Source organism: Heterodontus francisci, chromosome 19 (genome assembly GCF_036365525.1).
Source record: "Heterodontus francisci isolate sHetFra1 chromosome 19, sHetFra1.hap1, whole genome shotgun sequence".
Lineage (NCBI taxonomy): Eukaryota > Metazoa > Chordata > Chondrichthyes > Heterodontiformes > Heterodontidae > Heterodontus > Heterodontus francisci.
The window spans coordinates 3,568,921-3,594,426 of NC_090389.1; the positions used below are offsets into that span (position 1 = coordinate 3,568,921).

General features: G+C 46.3%; 1 protein-coding gene across 1 annotated transcript in view; it reads right to left on the bottom strand.

Moving 5' to 3' along the window:
• LOC137380448 (cyclin-dependent kinase 16-like) overlaps nucleotides 1-25,506 on the bottom strand; it is a 1,435,048-nt gene that overhangs the window by 21,752 nt on the left and 1,387,790 nt on the right. The window contains exons 9-12 of the mRNA XM_068052374.1: nucleotides 25,126-25,249; nucleotides 16,127-16,247; nucleotides 1,513-1,610; nucleotides 1,319-1,424 (exon numbers count right to left, since the gene is read on the bottom strand). Of these exons, the coding sequence (XP_067908475.1) occupies nucleotides 1,319-1,424; nucleotides 1,513-1,610; nucleotides 16,127-16,247; nucleotides 25,126-25,249 (449 nt within the window). The remainder of the gene's footprint in view (nucleotides 1-1,318; nucleotides 1,425-1,512; nucleotides 1,611-16,126; nucleotides 16,248-25,125; nucleotides 25,250-25,506) is intronic.

Genomic DNA, 25,506 nt, shown 5'->3' on the forward strand with positions numbered 1-25,506 from the left:
GAGCCTTGGTGAGACCACACCTGGAGCATTGTGTACAGTTTTGATCCCCTTACCTAAGAAAGAATATACTTGCCACAGAGGGAGTGCAATGAAGGTTCACCAGACTAATCCGTGGGATGCCAGGATTGTCCTATGAGGTGAAATGGACTTGTATTCCCTAGAATTTAGAAGAATGAGAGGTGATCTCATTCAAACATAGAAAATTCTTATGGGGATCGATAGGATAGTTGCAGGAAGGATGTTTCCCCTGGCTGGGAGGTCTAGAACCAGGAGAGACAGTCTCAAAATAAAAGGTTGGCCATTTAGGACTGAGATGAGGAGAAATTGCTTCACTCAGAGGGTGGTGAATCTGTGGAATTCTCTATCCCGGAGGACTGTGGAGGCTCAGTCATTGAATATGTTCAAGACAAAGATCGACACGATTTCTAGCTCTTAAAGATATCAAGGGGTCTGGGGATTGTGCAGGAAAATGGCTTTGAGGTAGAAGGTCAGCCATGATGTAGTCGAATGGCAAAGCAGGCTCGAGGGGCCGAATGGCCGACTCCTGTCCCTATTTCCTATGTTCCTAAAAGCTTTGCTGAGACTGGAGCAGTTGGAGTTTGGGTATGTCTGGAAGGCTCTTTGATTCTGAGTATACATGGATGATTTGAATTTGCCTGGAGGGAACGCAATCTCACAATGTATTGACAACATAAACGTAGTGAGGGAGACTTTAAAGGACTTCAGCTGAGTGGAATTGTCAGATAGGTGATAGTGACAATTAAATGTGGAGAAGTGTCAGCTAAGACATTTTGGGGGGCAAGCAAGGAATGGGAGTGTCCAACTGACTGAAAATACGCTATGGATGAACGGAGGATCAAATACAGAACTTCCCGAAAGTTCGAGTGCATGTGGAGAGAGGTGTAAAAAAGGCCAGTAGCTTTAGAGATTTTATAAACAGGGGTGTAAAGTAGTAATGAAGAATTTTCACAAATCATTGGGTTAGGTTGCAATCAGAATAGTGTTCAGTTTGGAAGGTCCATTACGGAAAGATCAAAGTCAGAGAGCACACAGTGTAGATTTGCCCTCGTTGGCATAAAATAAAATGCCGAAAAGGCTGCTTTCTGTGCTGTAAAACCCTTTGTTTCTATTCAGGTTAATAATCTGGAACAATAGCTTGTTCTGTACAGATTCTAGCTATATCACTGAACTGGAGGAGAGAGAGAGAGAGAATGTTTTTTGTGATTTGTAATGCAATGTCCTTAACCTATTTCTAACACATTCCAAGGATCAAATTAACAACAAAGCACTTGACCGGCAACTAGCCACTGGATCAAACCTTGGGGCATGGTTGATAAGAGGTTCTGCCTTGTATCTGGGGAAACGATACGCCTTGAACGTCTCATGAGATGAGATTCCTGGCCATGTCTCCTCAGTTGGAGTCCCTGTAAATCAAGGGCACAAAATTAATCCCATTTGGTGAGGATTTCACCAACAAATGCAGATTTAGTGAGACCTGTGACATCTTCTCACCCAAGGTTCTAAATATCAGATGCAATTGATCCTCCACCGTGGATCCTGGGAAATATGGACGCCCCGTTCCCATCTCATAAAATATGCAGCCGACACCCCTACAGGAAATCACAACAAAACACAACATTAAATAACTCAGCAAACCAGGATGTTTAGCAAATGACTGCTGCAGAAATAATAATCACTGCTTCTTTACCACTTCTGACACTGTGATATTGATGTTCAGATAATCAAAATGCCAGGTTTTAGCCCATTTACAAATCCACCTAAACTATAATGATAGCCTCACATCTCCACTGAGCACTTCCACAGGTTATTGAATGGGGAATAGCGCCACCCTCACTGACCGTACCCCATCACTCCACCCTCGGTTACTGGGGAATAAACCCTCACTGACCGTACCCCATCACTCCACCCTCGGTTACTGGGGAATAAACCCTCACTGACCGTACCCCATCACTCCACCCTCGGTTACTGGGGAATAAACCCTCACTGACCGTACCCCATCACTCCACCCTCGGTTACTGGGGAATAAAACCTCACTGACCATACCCCATCACTCCACCCTCACTTACTGGGGAATAAACTCCCCGCTGACCATACCCCATCACTCCACCCTCGGTTACTGGGGAATAAACTCCCCGCTGACCATCCCCCATCACTCCACCCTCACTTACTGGGGAATAAACTCCCCGCTGACCATACCCCATCACTCCACCCTCACTTACTGGGGAATAAACTCCCCGCTGACCATACCCCATCACTCCACCCTCACTTACTGGGGAATAAACTCCCCGCTGACCATACCCCATCACTCCACCCTCGGTTACTGGGGAATAAACTCCCCGCTGACCGTACCCCATCACTCCACCCTCGGTTACTGGGGAATAAACTCCCCGCTGACCATACCCCATCACTCCACCCTCGGTTACTGGGGAATAAACTCCCCGCTGACCGTACCCCATCACTCCACCCTCGGTTACTGGGGAATAAACTCCCCGCTGACCGTACCCCATCACTCCACCCTCGGTTACTGGGGAATAAACTCCCCGCTGACCGTACCCCATCACTCCACCCACACTTACTGGGAGTAAACCCCCATTGACTGTACCCCATCACTCCACCCACACTTACTGGCAGTAAACCCCCATTGACTGTACCCCATTGTTATATATTGGTTGTGTATTGCTGCCATTGTATTTAGTCTGACCATGGAGCTTATTACACTGTAGTATTTAAACATTCATCTTTATTTCATTACAACTATATACACTCCACGCTAGCCTGTGTTGCTCCTTCAAAAGCCACGTTGTATCTATTCACAAGTCTCACTCACATGATCTCTTACATCATGGTGGGCAGTATTCTTTTCATTCTCTCAAGATTAACCCTTTCATACCCCTATACTATACTTAGGGGGAGATGTTGACGTAGTGGTAATGTCACTGGGCTAGTAATCTAGAGCCCAGGCTAATGCTGTGGGGTTATGGGCTCGAATCCCACCACATTAGATGTGACATTTGAATTTCATTAACAAAAAAAAATCTGGAATTAAAAAAAAGCTAGTCTAATAGTGACCATGAAACCACTGTCAATTGTTGTAAAAACCCATCTGATTCACTAATGTCCTTCAGGGAAGGAAATCTGCTGTCCTTCCCTGGTCTGGCCTACATGTGACTCCAGACCCACAGCAATGTGGTTGACTCTTAACTGCCCTCCGAAATGACCGAGCAAGCCACTCAGTTCAAGGGAAATTAGGGATGGGTAATAAATGCTGGTCTAGTCAGCAACACCTGCATCCCACAAACAAATAAAAAACTACACCCATCACTCCATCCTCAGTTACTGGGAATAACGTCCTTACTGACCGTTCCCCATCACTCTACCCTCAGTTATTGTTTTTTGTGATTTTGGGAATGAAGCACAGGCCTGGTGGAGATGAAATGGGCTATATTTTGAACAGATCTAGCAACACAAAACTGGGCACCCATGGGGTGCTGTGGGCCATCAGCAGCGGTAGAATTGTACTCAATCACAATCTGTAACCTCATGGCCCAGCATATCCCCCACTCTACCATTACCATCAAGCCAGGAGACCAACCCTGGTTTAATGAAGAGTGCAGGAGGGCATGCCAGGAGCAGCACCAGGCATACCTCAAAATGAGGTGTCAGCCTGGTGAAGCTACAACACAGGACTATCTGCGTGCCAAACTGCGTAAGCAGCATGCGATAGACAGAGCTAAGCGATCCCATAACCAACGGATCAGATCTAAGCTCTGCAGTCCTGCCACATCCAGCTGTGAATGGTGGTGGATGATTAAGCAACTAACTGAAGGAGGTGGCTCCACAAATATCCCCATTCTCAATGATGGGGGAGCCCAGCACATCAGTGCAAAAGATGAGGCTGAAGCATTTGCAAAAATCTTCAGCCAGAAGTGGAGAGTTGATGATCCATCTCAGCCTCCTTCTGAAGTCCCCAGAATCACAGATGCCAGACTTCAGCCAACTCGATTCACTCAATGTGATATCAAGAAATGACTGAAGGCACTGGACACTGCAAAGGCTATGGGTCCTGACAACATTCTGGCAATAGTACTGAAGACCTGTGCTCCTGAACTTGCCGTGCCCCTAGCCAAGCTGTTCCAGTACAGCTACAACACTGGCATCTACCCGGCAATGTGGAAAATTGCCCAGGTATATCCTGTACAGGTAAAGCAGGACAAGTCCAACCCGGCCAATTACCGCCCCATCAGTCTACTCTCAATCATCAGTAAAGTGATGGAAGGTGTTGTCGACAGTGCCATCAAGCAGCACTTGCTTAGCAATAACCTGCTCAGTGACACTCAGTTAGGGTTCCGCCAGGGCCACTCAGCTCCAGACCTCATGATAGCCTTGGTTCAAACAGGGACATAAGCGGTGAGGTGAGGTGAGAGTGACTGCCCTTAACATCAAGGCAGCATTTTACTGAGTATGGCATCAAGCAGCCCGAGCAAAACTGGAGTCAATGGGAATCAGGGGAAAACTCTCTGCTGGGTGGAATCGTATATAGCACAAAGGAAGATGCTTGTGATTAATGGAGGTCAATCATCTCAGTCCGAGGACATCACTGCAGGGGTTCCTCAGGGTAGTGTCCAAGGCCCAACCATCTTCAGCTGCTTCATCAATTACCTTCCTTCAATCATAAGGTCAGAAGTGGATGATGATTGCACAATGTTCAGCACCATTCGTGACTCCTCAGATACTGAAGCAGTCCGTGTAGAAATGCAGCAAGACCTGGACAACATTCACGCCACACAAGTGCCGGGCAATGACTATCTCAACCAAGGGAGAATCTAACCATCTCCCCTTGACATTCAATGGCATTACCATCGCTGAATCCCTCACTATCAACATCCTGGGGGTCACCATTGACCAGAAACTGGAGTAGCCATATAAATACCGTGGCTACAAGAGCAGGTCAGAGGCTAGGACAAAGCAGCCCACTTGATCAACACCCCATCCACCACCTTCAACATTCACTCCCTACACCACCATTGCACAGTGGCAGCAGTGTGTACCATGTACAAGATGCACTGCAGCAACGCACCAAGGCTCCTTAGACAGCACCTTCCAAACCTGTGACCTCTACCAACTAGAAGGACAAGGGCAGCAAATGCATAGGAACATCACCACCTGCAAGTTCCCCTCAAAGTCACTCACCATCAGGACTTGGAACTCTTCTTTTTTGGCCTCCTTGTCTCGAGAGACAATGGGTAAGCGCCTGGAGGTGGTCAGTGGTTTGTGAAGCAGTGCGTGGAGTGCCTATGAAGGCCAATTCTAGAGTGACAGACTCTTCCACAGGCGCTGCAGATAAAATTGGTTGCCGGGGCTGTTACACAGTTGGCTCTCTCCTTGCGCTTCTGTCTTTTTTCCTGCCAACTGCTAAGTCTCTTCGACTCGCCACACTTTAGCCCCGCCTTTATGGCTGCCCGCCAGCTCTGGCGATCACTGGCAACTGACTCCCACGACTTGTGATCAATGTCACAGGACTTCATGTCACGCTTGCCGACCTCTTTAAAGTGGAGACATGGACGGCCGGTGGGTCTGATACCAGTGACGAGCTTGCTGTACAATGTGTCTTTGGGGATCCTGCCATCTTCCATGCGGCTCACATGGCCAAGCCAACTCAAGAGCCGCTGGCTCAGTAGGGTGTTTATGCTGGGGATGTTGGCCGCCTCGAGGGCTTGTGGCAGGACCGTATCTCCAACACCTGATGCCAAGGATTCTCTGGAGGCAGTGAAGATGGAATGAATTGAGACGTCGCTCTTGGCTGACATACGTTGTCCAGGCTTCGCTGCCGTAGAGCAAGGTTCTGAGGACACAGGCTTGATACACTTGGACTTTTATGTACTGTGTCAGTGCGCCATTTTCCCACACTCTCTTGGCCAGTCTGGACATAGCAGTGGAAACCTTTCCCATGCGCTTGTTGATTTCTGCATCGAGAGACAGGTTACTGGTTGAGCCTAGTTAGGTGAACTCTTGAACCACTTCCAGAGCATGGTCGCCAATATTGATGGATGGAGCATTTCTGAAGTCCTGTCCCATGATGTTCATTTTCTTGAGGCTGATGGTTAGGCCAAATTCAGTGCAGGCAGCCGCAAACCTGTCGATGAGATTCTGCAGACACTCTTCAGTGTGAGATGTTAATGCAGCATCGTCAGCAAAGAGGAGTTCCCTGATGAGGACTTTCCGTACTTTGGTCTTCGCTCTTAGACGGGCAAGGTTGAACAACCTGCCCCCTGATCTTGTGTGGAGGAAAATTCCTTCTTCAGAGGACTTGAACGCATGTGAAAGCAGCAGGGAGAAGAAAATCCCAAACAGTGTGGGTGCGAGAACACAGCCCTGTTTCACGCCACTCAGGATTGGAAAGGGGTCTGATGAGGTGCCGCTATGCTGAGTTGTGCCTTTCATATTGTCATGGAATGAGGTGATGATACTTAGTAGCTTTGGTGGACATCCGATCTTTGCTAGTAGTCTGAAGAGACCACGTCTGCTGACGAGGTCAAGGACTTTGGTGAGATCAATGAAAGCAATGTAGAGGGGCATCTGTTGTTCTCGGCATTTCTCCTGCAGCTGACGAAGGGAGAACAGCATGTCAATGGTGGATCTCTCTGCTCGAAAGCCACACTGTGCCTCAGGGTAGACACGCTCAGCCAGCTTCTGGAGTCTGTTTAAAGTGACTCGAGCGAAGACTTTCCCCACTATGCTGAGCAGGGAGATTCCAGGGAGTTGTTGCAGTCACCTATATTCAGTCGCTGGGTCAAAATCCTGGAACTCCCTTCCTAACAGCATTGTGGGTGTACCTTCCCCACATGGACTGCAACGGTTCAAGAAGGCAGCTCACCACCACCTTCTCAAGGGCAATTAGGGATGGGCAATAAATGCTGGCCTAGTCAGCGGCGCCCACATCCCATGAACGAATAAGAAAAAAAATCTAATCTGTAGTTAAAAGGAAAAAAATGATGATGATAAAGGCAGGAAATAATGAGGCAGCGTTTTAGTATGGGCAAGAGAGTAAAGCGAGATTAACAAGCACTGATTGAGGTGATTGAGCCACACGTTAACCTACCCTTCTCTCTCCAGATGCTCATGGACATACTGCGTATTTCCAGCATTTGCCCTTTCTACTACTGAATACTTTCAATGCGTCCAAATTGATGAAAAAAACCTTTTGTTAATCTCTCCAATGGAATAGCATTGTACTTTGCTGTCTTGAGAAAAATTTGGTTTATTGGGCAAAACTGCCCTAAGTAATAGAAATGTAAATGTAACTGGGTAACGGTGTACACACTGGGATAAAAAAACATTTTCCCAATCGAGCTCTGAGGCTATTGTGGAGAAATAGTTTCTCCTGATCTACCACATCAAACCTCCATCATGCTAAACACTGCAACTAGATTCCACCCTCAACCTTCTGAACTCAAGAGGATACAAGCCAGGTTTATGTAACCTGTTCTCATAATTTAACACTTTACAATTCTGATGACTCTGCACTGCACCCTCTCCATGGCCAATACAGACCCCACCACTTTAAACCTTCATGTTTAGAAGGGGCAGGTTCACTTCCATCAGTTTTAAAGTCATCGGCATTAACATCAATTTCAGATATAACATCTTAAATGCTTGGTTTATTTTGGGCAGAAACAGCTGTGTTTACTCTAATTACATTTCATTCTGCTGGAGCTTCTGAAATTTAAATACCAAACATCAGCATTTGAATTACTGTCAACATATCTCCATATCTCCAAGGAACAGTGGTTTCACTATTTGCCTATGTTGTAACAAATAGATTTTGCAACAATTAAATCTCCTTTTAGAATTGGTGAATACAGTGCAAGGTAGGGAAAGACGTGTAAACTGAGGAAAGTAACTCAATTTTTACATCGAATTTATAGCACACAAACAGGCCATTTGGCCCGTCCGCTCTATGCTAGTGTTCATGCTCACACGAGCCTCTTCCCAGCCCTCGCTTTCACTCTGTCAACATATCCTTCTAATGCTTTCAATTTCATGTGCTTATCTAGTTTCTCCTAAAATGCGTCTACACTATTTGCCTCAACCACTTCCTGTGGGAGTAAGTTCCACATTCTCACCCCTCTCTGGATAAAGAAGTTCCTCCTGAATTCTCCACTGGATTTATTAGTGACTGTCTTATATTTACAGCCCCTAATTTTGATCACCCCATTTAAGTGGAAACATTTTCTCTACTTTTACCCTATCAAAACCTTTCATCATCTTAAAGACATCTAAACAGGTTACCCCTCAGCCTTCTCTTACCTACAGAAATGAGCCCCAGCCTCTCCAATTCTTCCTGACAGATATAACCTCGCCGTTCTGATATCATCCATATTAAGCATTTTGGCACATTCTCCAGTGCCTCTATATCCCTTTTGTAATATGAACATGAGAGGATCAAAAATTATCGGGCACAGGGGTGATGATTTGTGACCTCACCTGCTGATTACGGTGGTGGTAGGCAGCGTGTAGATTTTGTGCTGCCTCCTCATTTAAATGATTGTGGCGTGCTGTGCAGTGTGACCCACACTGCTGCTGGCTGGGCGTACAACAAGGGGTCTGATAGAGTGCAAGGTTATACCATGTTCCAGCTAGCCTCCAGCTCTTAAAGGCAGTCTGTCCCTCTTAAAGGGATGATGTTCTGGATAAGTGAAGGCTACACATAACTTGTGCTGATGCAGTCAAACTGAAGGAACATGGAACAGCAGGTCAGGGAGAGGTCTCCAAGATTTTTAGATGCTGCGCTGGAGGTACTAGTGTCAGCAGTGGACTCAAGGAGAGAGGCCATTCTTCTGCAGGGGGTCAGGAGTCACTTATGCCAGACCCTCAAGTGAGTGGGAGCAGGTAAATGCCCAGAGTCTGGCCACAAGGACCTGACAGCAGTGCTGGAAGAAGTTTAATGACCTCAAACGCTTGGGCAAGCTCAGTGAATGCATCTTCACATGACATCTCATACCCACTGCACCACCAATCTCTCACACTGCTCAATGCACCACACCCCCATCACTCACTCAATAGCACTCACAATTCACGCATAGCACCAGATACTCTACCTCACCCGCACTCACCTACCAATGATGCCAGCTTCACACCCACCTCTCACTGCCTACCTCCAGCTATTTGACTATGGCAGCCACATCAACCAAACACAGTGCCACACAATCACTGACTATGCCCTCTCTATTGCAGGACATACCAGGGGGGAGAGCCAGAGAACCGGCAGGGTTTGCCATGTCTCCGATGGAAGAGATGGGACTCTGAATCACTGAGTAGGCTGCAACAGAGCCAATGGCATCAGGCATTGCCAAAACCATCGAGGATGATGGCAAGTTCTTTCCTTATTTCCTTTCTCAACTCCCTCTTCACCCTCATCCTGAGAGCTGGCATGAAGTGAAAGCCGCAGATAGTGTGACCGTGGACCTCCTGCTTGAATCCCCACCTGCCTCTCTCAACCCAACCCTCCCTTCTGTTTTTATGCTTTCAGATACCCAACACTGCCTGGCCAGCTGCAGCACACCCAGCAAGAAGACAGAGAGAGTAACCTCATACTAATGATGTAAAAGCACTTGATCTGACAATCCTAGCCAGCAGCTCCGAAACTTAGTGACTGCGTGTAGCTTAGAGGTCAGTATACAGTAAGGATCTGCATGTGTTGAGTCACCAGACACGAGCGGGCCGCAGCCAGGCTAGGGGGAAAGGACCGATCATTTGCCAAACTCCCCAGATGGCAAGGTTGTAGACATTTTGCTACAAGGGCCTCAGATGAAAAATTTGATGGGGAGCATACACCAGAAGGCTAATAAGCATGCACACCGTGGTACTTGGTACATTGGCAGGTCCGTCCCTGTCAAGGAGAATGGTGTCCTCTGGCTCCAGCGTGGCAGAGGGCATTTCGCAGAACTTGGAGGTCGTCCTTTCCAACATGAAAGTGGTGGCCAACTCCAAGACAGCACCAACAGACTCAGCCGTGATACAGTATCTGGCAGCCACTGTCTCAGTTTCCACTGCAGCAGAGGCAGAGGCCTCTCAATATCTCAGTGCTGCAGTGGAAGCTCAGACTGAGGTCATGAGATCCCTATTTGCTGCCATGCAGGCTCAGACTGCGGCCATCAGGGATGTGGATCTCAGTGCTCAAAGGGGCTTGCAGGCTCTCCAGCAATCTGTCCTCCAACAGATCACTCAGATTGCAGAGGTGCCACCCTGGGGAAAAGGCAGTGTCTCGTGGAGGATGAACCTGCTGTCCCCTCTGAGAATGACAGCATTTGAAATCCCATCACGACCACTCAGTCAGTGCTCTCGCTGTTGCCTCTCAGCCAGCCAGCCCAGACTGCTGGTACCCTTGCTGAGGTGGTGCAGTCTGAAGCCAGGCCTTCTAGGCCCAGAGCTGCTCGAGGGCATCCTCCAAGGCCATCTACACTCTACCCCCAGTGAAAATCAGCAACGTTCTACCAGCCATGCTGCAGCCACTGAGGTAGAACTGCATAGGAGCATTAGGACAGGCAATGGCACACAGAAGACAGGCACAAGGGATGGCACAAGGGTGAGTAGTTCCTTGTTGGTTTGTATAATTGTTATTTGTGTTGTTGGATAGAGATGTTATGTAAAGGTTTTTAATGGTCGCTTTTATCATTAGATCGTGGCCAAAGGAACATTGTGATGATACGTCTCGGATGGATGTGGGCAACAGTGTGTCCATGGGTAGGATTTTGAGTTTTGGTTCAGGATCCTGCAGCTGTGGCCATGTAGGTGGAGTGGGGGGGGGGGGGGGCGGTGAAAGAGTCCCTCAGTCTGCTTGGAGTACTCCAGAACTAGTCACATCTGCAGACAAAACATTCCAGGACAACTACAACACTGACAAATTGCCCGGTACGTCTTGTCCATAAAAAGCAGGACAAATCCAATCTGGCAAATGACTGCCCCATCAGTGTACTCTCAATCATCAGCAAAGTGATGGAAGGTGCTGTCAACAGTCCTATTAAGTGGTACTTGCTCAGCAATAACCTGCTCACTGACGCTCAGTTTGGGTTCCACCAGGGTCACTCAGCTCCAGATCTCATTACAGCCCTAGTCTAAATATGGACATAAGAGCTGAATTCCAGAGGTGATCAAGGCAGCATTTTTAAAATTTATTTAGAGATACAGCACTGAAACAGGCCCTTCAGCCCACCGAGTCTGTGCCGACCACCCATTTATACTAACCCTACAGTAATCCCATATTCCCTACCACTTACCTACACTAGGGGCAATTTACAACGGCCAATTTACCAATCGCCTGCATGTGGGAGGAAACCGGAGCACCCGGCGAAAACCCACGCGGTCACAGGGAGAACTTGCAAACTCCGCACAGGCAGTACCCAGAATCTAACCTGGGTCCCTGGAGCTGTGAGGCTGCGGTGCTAACCATTGCGCCACTGTGCCGCCCGTGTGACATCATATGTGATATTAGGGAAACATGGTTGAGGGATGGGCAGGACTGGCAGCTCAATGTTCCGGGGTACTGATGCTTCCGGCGTGACAGAGGTGGAGGTAAGAGAGGAGGGGGAGTTGCACTATTGATTAGGGAGGACATCACGGCAGTACTTAGAGAGGATATACCGGGGGAATGTCCAGCGAGGCCATATGGGTAGAACTTAGAAATAAGAAAGGGGTTATCACTTTGATGGGATTATACTACAGGCCCCCCAATAGTCAGAGGGAATTGGAGGAGCATATATGTAGGGAAATCACAGATAGGTGTAGGAATTATAGGGTTGGAATAGTAGGTGATTTTAACTTCCCTAATATTGACTGGGACTGCTTTAGTGCTAAGGGATCAGATGGGGAAGAATTTGTTCAGTGTGTCCAGGATAGTTTTCTGAAGCAGTATGTGGATGGCCCTACTAGAGAAGGGGCTACACTCGACCTCCTCTTAGGAAATGAGGATGGGCAGGTGGTTGATGTGTCAGTGGGGGAGAACTTTGGGACCAGTGACCATAACTCTATTAGCTTCAAGATACTTATGGAAAAGGATAGGACTGGTCCTCAGGTTGAAGCCCTAAATCGGAGGAAGGCTAATTTCGATGGCATCAGACAGGAACTCTCAAAAGTTGATTGGGAGAGGCTGTTTACAGGTAAAGGGATGTCTGGCAAGTGGGAGGCTTTTAAAAATGAGAGAGGAAGAGTTCAGGGCCAGCATGTTCCTGTTAGATGGAAGGGCAAGGCTGGCAAGTTTAGGGAACCTTGGTTGACGAGGGATATTGAGGGTCTGGTCAGGACAAAGAAGGAGGCATATGTCAGGTATAGGTAGCTGAGATCGAGCGAGTCCCTCGAGGAGTATAGGGGATGTAGGAGTACACTTAAGAAGGAAATTAGGAGGGCGAAAAGGGGCCATGAGATTTCCGTGGCAGATAAGATAAAGGAGAATCCTAAATGATTCTGTAAGTATATTAAGAGTAAAAGGGTAGCTAGGGAGAGAGTAGGTCCCCTTAAGGATCAGTGTGGTAATCTATGTGTGGAGCCACAGGAAATGGGCGAGGTCTTAAATGAATATTTCTCGTCTGTATTTACCGTGGAGAAGGTCATGGAAGCTAGTGAGTTCAAGGGAGGGAACACTGATATCCTGGAGCATATCAACATTACAAAGGAGGAGGTGTTTGAGGTTTTGAAGCACATTAAGGTGGATAAATCCCCAGGGCCTGACAAGGTATATCATAGGATGCTATGGGAAGCAAGGGAGGAAATTGCTGGGGCCCTGGCAGAGATTTTTGTATCATCGTTAGCGACGGGGTGAGGTACCGGCTGACTGGAGGATAGCTAATGTTGTGCCTTTATTTAAGAAGGGCTGCAGGAATAAGCCAGGGAACTACAGGCCGGTGAGCCTTACATCAGTGGTGGGAAAGTTATTGGAAGGGATTCTGAGAGACAGGATTTATATGCATTTGGAAAGGCATGGTCTGATTAGGGATAGTCAGCATGGCTTTGTGCATGGGAAATCATGTCTCACGAATTTGATGGAGTTTTTTGAGGAGGTGACCAAGAGGATTGAGAGGGCAGGGCGATGGACATTGTCTACATGGACTTTAGCAAGGCCTTTGGCAAATTCCCGCATGGTAGGCTGGTCCAGAAGGTTCAAACACATGGGATCCAGGGTGAGCTAGCAAATTGGATACAAAATTGGCTTGGTGATTGGATGTAGAGGGTGGTAGTAGAGGGTTGTTTTTCAGATTGGAGGCCGGTGACTAGTGGTGTGCCGCAGGGATCGGTGCTGGGCTCTTTGTTGTTTGTCATATATATTAATGACTTGGCTGAGAATGTAGGGTCATGATTAGTAAGTTTGCAGATGACACCAAAATTGGTGGCATAGTGGACAGTGAAGAAGGTTGTCTAAGGTTACAACAGGATTTCTATCAACTGGGAAAGTGGACAAAGGAGTGGCAAATCACCAAGCCAATTTTGTATCCAATTTGCTAGCTCACCCTGGATCCCATGTGTTTGAACTTTCTGGACCAGCCTACGCAGATAAGTGCGAAGTGATGCATTTTGGGAAGTTAAACCAGGGCAGGACATATATAGTGAATGGCAGGGCCCTGGGGAGTGTTGTTGAGCAGAGACCTTGAGGTGCAAGTACATAGTTCCCTGAAAGTGGTAACAGAGGTAAACAGGGTGGTGAAGAAGGCGTATGGCATGCTTGCCTTCATCGGCCGAGGCATTGAGTATAAGAGTTGGGACGTCATGTTACAATTGTACATAATGCTGGTTAGGCCGCATTTGGAGTACTGTGTGCAGTTCTGGTCGCCGCACTACAGGAAAGATGTGATTAAGCTAGAGAGGATGCAGAAAAGATTCACAAGGATGTTGCCTGGTTTGGAGGGCTTGAGTTATAAAGAGAGATTGGATAGGCTGGGTCTATTTTCCCTGGAACGAAGGAGGCTGAGAGGGGACATGATAGAGGTATATAAAATTATGAGAGGCATAGATAGGGTAGATAGTCAGAGGCTGTTTCCCATGGTAGGGGTGACTAAAACTAGAGGGCATAGATTTAAGGTGAGAGGGAGGAAGTTTAAAGGGGATCAAAGGGGTAAATTTTTCACACAAAGAATAGTGGGTATCTGGAATGAGATGCCTGAGGAGGTGGTGGAGGCAGGAACAGTAGCAACATTTAAGAGGCATCTGGACAGGTACTTGAATGAGCAAGGCATAGAGGGATATGGAATTAATGCAGGCAGGTGGGATTAGTATAGACAGGCATTATGGTTGGCATGGATACGGTGGGCTGAAGGGCCTGTTTCTATGCTGTACAACTCTATGACTCTGTCATGGAGCCCTAGCAAAACTGGAGTCAATGGAAATCAGGGGGAAAACTCTCCACTTGTTGGAGTCATACCTAACATAAAAGAAGATGATTGTGGTTGTTGGAGGTCAATCATCTCAGTCCCAGGACATCGCTGCAGGAGTTCTTCAGGGTAGTGTCCTCAGCCCAACCATCTTCAGCTGCTTCATCAATGACCTTCCATCCATCATAAGGTCAGAAGTGGGGATGTTCGCTAATGATTGCACAATGTTCAGCACCATTCGCGACGACTCAAATACTGAAGCATTCCGTGTAGAAATGCAGCAAGACCTGGACAATATCCAGGCTTGGGCGATAAGTGGAAAGCTCAACACCATCCAGTCCAGGAGAAAGCGGTCCTCTTGATTGGCACCCCATCCACCACCTTCAACATTCACTCCCTCCACCACCGACGCACAATGGCAGCAGTGTGTACCATCTACAAGAGGCACTGCAGCAACTCACCAAGGCTCCTTCGACAGCACCTTCCAAACCAGCTACTTCTACCACCTAGAAAGACAAAGGCAGCAAATGCATGGGAACGCCACCACCTGCAGGTTCCTCTGCACACCATCCTGACTTGGAACTATATCACCATTCCTTCACTCTCACTGGGTCAAAATCCTGGAACTCCTTTCCTAACAGCACTGTGGGTGTACCTACACCAAATAGACTGCAGCGGTTCAAGAAGGCAGCTCATCACCACCTGTTAGCCTTTATTGCAAGAGGATTTGAGTACAGGAGTGGTGAAATCTTGCTGAAATTGTATAGAACCTTGGTTAGATCGCACTTGGACTACTGTGTGCAGTTTTTGTCCCCTTACCTTACCCTGCCACACAGGGAGTGCAATGAAGATTCACCAGATTTGTTCCCAGGATGGTGGGACTGTCCTATGAAGAGAGATTGGGGAAACTGGACCTGTATTCTCTAGTGTTTCGAAGAATGAGAGGTGATCTCATTGAAACCTACAAAATACTTAAACGGATAGACAGGGTAGATGCAGGTAAGATGTTTCCCTTGGTTGGGGAGTCTAGAACCAGGGGACACAATTTCAAAACAAGGGGGAAGCCACTTAGGACAGAGATGAGGGGAGATTTCTTGACTCAGAGGGTTGTGAATCTTTGGAATTCTCTACCCCAGAGGGCTGTGGAAGCTCAGTCATTGAGTATGTTTAAAGTAGAGATTGACAGATTTCTAAATACCAGTTACATAAGGGGATATGTGGGAAAAATGCATTCAAGTGGTTGATCAGCCATGATTGTATTGAATGGCGGAGCAGGCTCGATGGGCTGAATGGCCTACTCCTGCTCCTATGTTCCTATGTTCTCAAGAGCAATGAAGGATGGGCAATAAATGCTGGCTTTGCCTGTAATGCCCACATCCCATGAATAAATAAAATGAAGCTATGTGTATGCAGTCAATGGTGCCCTGCACTGTTGGGAATCCTGCTATTCTCACAAAGCTCTGTGCCCTTTCATCCTGTTCATCCTTTCTCAGTAAAAAGACCTCATCTGGAGTCGATGGCTTCTGTGGCCTCCTGGATGCTGCAATGGACAGCCTACTGGGAAATATTGGAGATGTCTCCCACTCCCACATGGACCGACCCATTTGAGGGCGACAGTGATTTTTACGGCCACTGGCTGAGCCGCCCTCACCCTGGTGTGAGGCTCCAGGTTGGGTTGAAGGAGGTGGCACGGTTTAGTACTCATTTGACAGAATGATGGACAGAATCCAACAGGTAACAGGTCTCACCACATGTCGATGGATGTGGAGTACTCCGTTGAGCCCAATAGAACATCAGGGGGGCGGTACCATAGCGTCACCACCTCATTTGAGTAGGTCTTTGTAGGCACTGACTTGGCTCTAGCCAATCCTGCAGGAGAAAATGGAGAACTTTCAGACTGTAGATCAAAAATACACAGGCACAGACACACACACGCGATAGCGAAATACACGGAAATACAAGGCTCCTTCGACAGCACCTTCCAAACCCATGACTTCTACCACCGAGAAAAACAAGAGCAGCAGATGCATGGGAACACCACCAACTGCAAGTTCCGCTCCAAGTCACACAACATCCTGACTTGGAACTATATCGCTGTTCCTTCACTGTCACTCGGTCAAAATCCTGGAACTCCCTTCCTAACAGTACTGTGGGTCTACCTACCCCACATGGACTGCAGCGGTTCAAGATAGTTCATTACCACCTTCTCAAGGGCAATTAGGGATGGACAATAAATGCTGGCCTTCCCAGCAACACTCACATCCTATGAAAGAACAAAAAATAAGTAGAAGAAACAGGCCATTCAGCCCAACCAGTACATTTTGTTGTTTACTGTTCACACAAGACTCATTCGTATGCTGTTGGTCAGGGATGTCACGGAGCGGCTGCAGGACGTCCTTCTGGGGGAGGGTGAACAGTCAGAGGTCGTGGTCCACTTTGGTACCAATGACATAGGTCGGAAGAGGGATGAGGTCCTGAAAGCAGATTTTAGGGAGTTCGGAAAGAAATTGAAAAGCAAGACCTCCAAAGCAGTAATCTCAGGATTACTCCCAGTGCCACGTGCAAGTGAGCATAGGAATAGAAGGATTGATCGATTGAACACGTGGCTTGGGAATTGGTGCAGGAGGGAGGGCATCAGATTTCTGAGACATTGGGACCAGTTCTGGGGTAGGTGGGACCTGTACAAGATGGATGGGATACACCTTAACAAGTCTGGAACTAATACAGGAAGATTTGCGAGTGCTGTTGGGGAGGGTTTAAACTAGCTTGTCAGGGGGATGGGAACCTGAGGGGTAGCTCAAATTGGAAGGAAGTAAAGCTGGTAACAGGAGGTAGAAAAGTAGCAAATGACATTAGAAGGCAGGTGAAACAAAGGCGAGCATCAACTAGGCTTAGAATGCAGAATAATGTCAAGACGACAAGGTTAAGGGCACTCTACCTGAAAGCACACAGCATTCACAACAAGGTAAGATGATTTAAAGGCACAATTAGAGGTAAATGGGTATGATCTAATTGTCATGAGGGAAACATGGCTACAGGCTGACCAAGACTGGGAGCTGAATATTCAAGGATATTCAACATTTAGGAAGGACAGGGAAAAAGGAAAAGGAGGTGGTGTTGCATTAATAATGGATGCGATCAATACATTATTAAGGGAAGATCTCGGATTGGAAGAACAAAATGTGGAATCTGTTTGGGCGGAGCTACAAAACAGCAAGGGGCAGTAAACATTGGTAGGAGTTATTTATAGGCCACCAAACAGTAGTGGTAGTATGGGGCATGGTATTAATCAGGAGATTAGAGAAGAATGTGGCATAGGCAATACAGTAATCATGGGTGATTTCAATCTGCATATAGACTGGGTAAACCTAATCAGCACTAATGCTGGGGAGGACAAGTTTCTGGAGTATGTTAGGGATGGTTTTCTAGAGCAGTATGTTGAGGAACTGACGACAGAACATGCTATTTTAGATCGAATATTATGTAATGAAAAAGGGCTAATTAATAATCTTGTAAAAGAACCTTTTGGGATGAGTGACCATAATATGATAGAATTTTACATTATGTTTGAAAGTGAGGTATCACAGAATCACAGAATAATACAGCGCAGAAGAGGCCCTTCAGCCCATCAACTCTGCACCGATACATTAAAGACACCTGACCTGTCTACCTAATCCCATTTGCCAGCACTTGGCCCACAGCCTTGAATGTTATGACATGCCAAGTGCTCATCCAGGTACTTTTTAAAGGATATGAGGCAACCTGCCGCTACCACCCTCTCAGGCAGGGCATTGCAGACTGTCACCACCCTCTGGGTAAAAAAGTTCTTCCTCAAATCCCCCTTAAACCTCCTGCCCCTCACCTTAAACTTGTGTCCCCTAGTAACTGACCCTTCAACTAAGGGGAACAGCTGCTCTCTATCCACCCTGTCCATGCCCCTCATAATCTTGTACACCTTGATCAGGTCACCCCTCAGTCTTCTCTGCTCCAGCAAAAACAACCCAAGCCTATCCAACCTCTCTTCATAGCTTAAATGTTCCATCCCAGGCACCATCCTGGTGAATCGCCTCTGCACCCCCTCCAATGCAATCACATCCTTCCTATAATGTGGCGACCAGAATTGCACACAGTACTCCAGCTGTGGCATTACCAAAGTTTGATACAACTCCAACATGACCTCCCTGCTTTTGTAATCTATGCCTCGATTGATAAAGGCAAGTGTCCCATATGCCTTTTTCACCACCCTATTAACCTGCCCTTCTGCCTTCAGAGATCTATGGACAAACACGCCAAGGTCCCTTTGTTCCTCAGAACTTCCCAGTGACAGGCCATTCATTGAATACTTCCATGTCACATTACTCCTTCCAAAGTGTATCACCTCACACTTTTCAGGGTCAAAATTCATCTGCCACTTTTCTGCCCATTTGACCATCCCGTCTATATCTTCCTGTAACCCAAGACACTCAACCTCACTGTTAACCACTCGGCCAATCTTTGTGTCATCCGCGAACTTACTGATCCTACCCCCCACATAATCATCTATGTCGTTTATATAAATGACAAACAATAGGGGACCCAGCACAGATCCCTGTGGTACACCACTGGACACTGGCTTCCAGTCACTAAAACAGCCGTCTGTCATCACTCTCTGTCTCCGACAGCTAAGCCAATTTTGAATCCACCTTATCAAGTTACCCTGTATCCCATGTGCATTTGCTTTCTTGATAAGTCTCCCATGTGGGACCTTGTCAAAGGCTTTGCTGAAATCCATGTAAACTACATCAACTGCACTACCCTCATCTACACACCTGGTCACATGCTCAAAAAATTCAATCAAATTTGTTAGGCATGACCTCCCTCTGACAAAGCCATGCTGACTATTCCTAATCAAATTTTGCCTCTCCAAGTGGAGATAGATTCTCTCCTTCAGAATTTTCTCCAATAGTTTCCCTACCACTGACATGAGACTCACTGGTCTGTAGTTCCCTGGCTTATCTCTACAACCTTTCTTAAATATTAGCCACATTAGCTGTTCTCCAGTCCTCTGGCACCTCCCCCGTGGCCAGAGAGGAATTAAAAATTAGGGTCAGAGCCCCTGCAATCTCCACCCTCGCCTCCCACAGCATCCTGGGACACAAATCGTCCAGACCTGGAGATTTGTCCACTTTTAAGCCTGCCAAAACCTCCAATACCTTGTCACTCCCTATGACAATTTGCTCAAGAACCTCACAGTCTCTCTCTCTAAGTTCCATATCTACTTCCTCATTCTCTTGGGTGAAGACAGATGTGAAGTATTCATTCAACACCCTACCAACGTCCTCTGGCTCCACCCACAGATTTCCCCCTTGATCCCTAATGGGTCCTACTCTTTCCCTGGTTATCCTCTTCCCATTGATATACTTATAGAATATCTTGGGATTTTCCCTACTTTTACCAGCCAGAGCTTTCTCATGTCCCCTCTTTGCTCTCCTAATTGCTTTCTTAAGCTCCATCCTACACTTCCTGTACTCCACTAATGCTTCCATTGATTTGCTCTCCTTGTATTTGCTAAAAGCCTCTCTTTTCCTTCTCATCGTACCCTGAATGTTTCTGGTCATCCATGGTTCTCTGGGCTTGTTGCTCCTACCTATTACCCTAGCGGGGACATGTTGGGCCTGTACCCTCCCCGTTTCCTTTTTGAATGCCCCCCACTGCTCTTCTGTAGATTTCCCGACAATTAACTCTTTCCAGTCTACCTTGGCCAGATCCTGCCTTATTTTACTAAAATTCGCTCTCCCCCAATCCAAAATCTTTTTTTGCAACTTGTCTATTTCTTTCTCCATAACAAGCTTAAATTGTACCATGTTGTGGTCGCTATCACCAAAATGCACCCCCACCAACACATCAACCATCTGTCCGGCTTCAGTCCCCAGAACTAGGTCCAGTACTGCACCCTCCCTTGTTGGATCCTCTACATACTGAGCTGAAAAGTTCTCCTGTATACATTTTAAGAACTCCACTGCATGTAAGCCCCTAACACGATGACTATCCCAATTATTTTATTTTATTTATATTTTTATTTTATTTTATAGATACAGCACTGAAACAGGCCCTTCGGCCCACCGAGTCTGTGCCGACCATCAACCACCCATTTATACTAATCCTACATTCCTACCGCATCCCCACCTGTCCCTATATTTCCCTACCACCTAACTATACTGGGGGAAATTTATAATGGCCAATTTATCTATCAACCTGCAAGTCTTTGCCTGTGGGAGGAAACCGGAGCACCCGCAGGAAACCCATGCAGACACAAGGAGAACTTGCAAACTCCGCACAATTAATGTTGGGAAAGTTGAAATCACCTAATATAATTACCCTATTATTTTTACACACCTCTGTGAATTGAGCACATATTTGCTCCTCAATTTCCCGCTGACTATCTGGGGGTCTATAATAAACACCTAGCAATGTGGCTGTCCCTTTTTTATTCCTAAACTCTACCCATAAAACTTCATTTGATGCCCCCTCCAAGATATCATCTCTCCTTACTGCAGTAACTGATTCCTTAATTAATATTGCAATGCCCCCTCCTCTTTTACCCCCTCCTCTGTCTCGCCTGAAGATTCTATATCCCGGGATATTGAGCTGCCAATCTTGCCCATCCCTCAACCATGTCTCCGTGATGGCTACTATATTATAATTCCACGTGTCAATCCTTGCCCTTAACTCATCCGTTTTACCTGTAATACTCCTGGCATTAAAGTAGAGGCCTTCCATCCTGGTCTTACTCCTTTGAAACTTACTTCCGCTGTATTCCCTCTGACTTGTTTGCTTTCCTGTGTTTAGCTGTGCCCCTATTCTGCTAGGAGTCTGCATTCCCTCCCCCTGCCAAGTTAGTTTAAACTCCTCCCAACAACACTAGCAAACCCGCCAGCAAGGATGTTTGTCCCCCTCTGGTTCAGATGTAGACCGTCCCGCTTGTACAGGTCCTACCTTCCCCAGAAATGGTCCCAGTGGTCCAGGAATCTAAAACCCTCCCTCCTGCACCAACTCTTAAGCCACGCATTAATCTGTGCTATTCTCCTATTTCTATACTCGTTGGCATGTGGCACTGGATGTAATTCAGAGATTACAACCCGAAAAGTCCAGCTTTTTAGTCTACTGCCTAACTCCCTGAATTTTTGATGCAAGACCTCATCCCTCTTTCTACCTATGTCATTGGTATCACCATGTACCATGGCCTCTGCCTTATCACCCTCCCCCTTCAAGATGCCCTGCAGCCGTTTAGTGACATCCCAGACCCTGGCACCAGGGAGGCAACACACCATCCTGGACTCACGTTGACGGCCACAGTAGCGCCTATCTGTTCCCATGACTATAGAATCCCCTATTACTATTGCTCTTCCTCTCTTTCCCCCTTCCTGTGCAGACAGGCTGCTTGTGGTGCCAGAAGCTTGGCTCTGTCCGCGCTCCCTGGAGGAACCAGCCTCATCAGTCTCCAAAATGGAATACCGATTTGCAAGCAGGACCCCAAGGGACTCCTGAACTACCTGCCTGGTGGTCACCCATTCCCTTCCTTCCTCATGTCCCTTCAGCTGCAGTGTGACCACCTCTTTATACGTGCTATCCACGATGCTCTCAGACTCTAGCCCCTGAAAACTGGTTTAAGCCAATTCTCTAATTAACAAGGTGCAGCTGCAAGCAGAGCCTGAGTGAACTCTGTTTAAAGCTGGTCTAAAATTCACCTTCTCCAACCCAAACAGCAACTGTTAAGTTAATTTGCTACTTAAAAGACAGACTAGACTTTAGATACAACTAACCCTTAATTACCCTCAGTCACAAAACTCCCACTTCAGCACTTTAATGCAACCCAAGTCAGCACTCCAGTGCAAACCAGTTCAATCTGAAGCCAGGGTGTTAAATTTGAACAAAGGAAATTATGAAGGTATGAGGGGCAAATTGGCTGATGTGGATTGGGAAAATACATTAAAAGGTTTGACAGTACATAGGCAATGGATAGTCTTTAAAGAATTATTACATAGTTTACAGCAATTATACATTCCTTCAAGGCACAAAAACCCCAAAAGTAAAGGCAGTCAACCGTGGATAACAAAGGAAGTTAAGATTAAAAGAAAAGGCCTATAAAGTTGCCAGAAATAGTAGTTAACCTGAGGATTGGGAGGATTTTAAAATACAGCAAAGGAGGATGAAGAAACTAATAAAAAAAAGGGAGACTAGAGTATGAATGTAAGTTAGCAAACAATATAAAAACAAACTGTGAAAGCTTCTATAGGTATGTAAGAAAGAAACGTTTGGCTAAGATAAATGTGGGTCCATTACAGGTAGAGTCAGGAGAATTTATAATGGGGAACAGAGAAATGGCAGAGAAGTTAAATGATTACTTTGTGTCTGTCTTCATTGAGGAAGATAGAAGGAATCTCCCAGAATTAGAGATCCAGGGGATTAGGGGAAATGAGGAATTGAAGGAAATTAGTATTAATAAGAAGGTTGTATTGGAGAAATTAATGGGGCTGAAGGTTGATAAGTCCCCAGGACCTGATATTCTACATCCCAGAGTGTTGAAAGAGGTAGCTATGGAGATAGTGGATGCATTGGTGATCATCTTCCAAAATTCTATAGATTCTGGAACGGTTCCTGCAGATTGGAAGGTCGCAAATGTCACCCCACTATTTAAAAAAGGAGGGAGAGAAAACAGGGAATTACAGATCTGTTAGTCTTACAACAGTCGTTGGAAAATGCTAGAATCTATTCCAAAGGATGTGATAAATGGACACTTGGATAATAATGATCTGATTGGGCAGAGTCAACATGGATTTATGAATGGGAAATCATGTTTGATGAACCTGTTGGTGTTTTTTGAGGATGTTACAAACAGAATTGATAAAGGTGAGTCAATGAACCTGGTTTACTTGTATTTTCAAAAGGCTTTTGATAAAGTCCCCCACAGGAGGTTGGTTAGCAAAATTAAAGCACATGGGATAGGAGGTAATATACTGACATGGATTAAGGATTGGTTAACAGGCAGAAAACAGAGAGTAGGAATAAATGGGTCATTCTCGCGTTGACAGGCTGTGACTAGTGGGGTACTGCAGGGATCAGTGCTTGGGCCCCAGCTGTTCACAATATATATCAATGATTTGGATGTGAGGACCAAATGTAGTATTTCCAAGTTCGCAGATGACACAAAACTAGGTGGGAAAATGTGTTGTGAGGAAGATGCAAAGAGGCTTCAAGGGGATTTGGACAGACTTAGTGAGTGGGCAAGAATGTGGCAGATGGAATATAATGTGGAAAAATGTAAGGTTATCCATTTTGGTAGAAGGAATAGATGTGCAGAGTATTTCTTAAATGGTAAGAGATTAGAAAGTGTAGATGTACAAAGGGACCTGGGTGTCCTTGTCAATAAGTCACTGAAAACTAACATGCAGGTGCAGCAAGCAAGTAAGAAGGCTAATGGTATGTTAGCCTTTACTGCAAGAGGATTTGAGTACAGGAGTAGTGAAGTCTTGCTTCAATTGTATAGAACCTTGATTGGACCTCACCTGGAGTACTATGTGCAGTTTTGGTCCCCTTACCTTAGGAAGGATATTATTGCCATAGAGGGAGTGAAACGAAGGTTCACTGGACTTGTTCCCGGGATGGCAGGACGATCCTATGAAGAGAGATTGGGGAAACTGGGCCTGTATTCTCTAGAGTTTCGAACAATGAACGGTAATTTCATTGAAACCTACAAAATGCTTAAAGGGATAAACAGGGTAGATGCAGGTAAGATGTTTCCCTGGTTGGGGAGTCTAGAACCAGGTGACACAATGTCGAAATAAGGGGGAAGTCACTTAGGACAGAGATAAGGAAAGATTTCTTTACTCAGAGGGTTGTGAATCTTTGGAATTCTCTACCCCAGAGGGCTGTGGAAGCTCAGTCATTGAGTATGTTTAAAGCAGAGGTTGACAGACTTCTGAATACAAATGACGTAAGGGAATATGAGGATAGTGTGGGAAAAAGGCATTGAAATGGAGGAAAAGCCATGATCCTACTGAATGGCAGAGCAGGCTCGATGGGCTGAATGGCCTACTCCTGCTGCTAAGTTCCTAAGCCCGGTAGCAATTCGCAGAGAGATTATGGGCAGCAAGGGATCATCGACTGACACCAAAGGACCCGTCACTGGTAACAGGGAAAGTCTTATGGTAATATGGAACTTGCATTCTACCTAAGCATGTCCTCAGACAGAAGAGCACTTATTAACTTAACAATCGGTTAAGCCTCAAGTCCGTAATTAGAACCGTAAATATCAATCTGAGAGATGAAATCATTTGACTCTGAACTCGGTGACATTTACAGGCAACTGATTGCACTAGTTGATAATTGCATTATCTATGCTCCCATGAGCCATGTTTCAATGCAGACAAGCACACTATGCTGATATTTTGCGAGAAGTAATTTTCTCACCATCCTTCACATTGGAAAGACAAACGGAGTGGTGTTTTCAAAGACAGGATGTGGCCTGAAAAAGGGAGAAATGCTAATGGTTCCATTTCAGGCACCACCCCACCCGCACGCGCTGTCCCAACCAAGACCGGGTAATCCCCAAACATAGCTTCTGCACCCTAATTGCAAATGAGTTCATAGAGGAGCAAATAGTGCCAATTGTTGATATGCAGGCATCACGAAACATCACTCTGCTGAGGAGATACTTTTTCGTTAAAAATGTTTCTGTTTTTTATTTGCTTGTATTCTTGGAACATACCAAAGTCTGCAAGTTTCAGCTCTCCTTTCTCGTTTATTAACAGGTTCTGAGGCTTTAAGTCCCTGTGTAGCACTTTCCGTCCATGACAGTAAGCCAAACCTCTTAACAACTGGAACAGAAAGATCTGCAGACAGGAGAACAAGAAAATAGTCAGTGCTGATGAGAAAAATATGGACTGACAACACACTGAAGTGGTGAACATAGATACAGAGAACACACTGAACTGGTGAACAGAGACACAGACCGACAACACACTGAACTGGTGACACAGGCACAGACCGACAACATGCTGAACTGCAGAACAGAGACACATTCAGACACCACAATGAACTGGTGAACCGAGACAAAGACCGACTGCACACTGAACTGCAGAACAGAGAC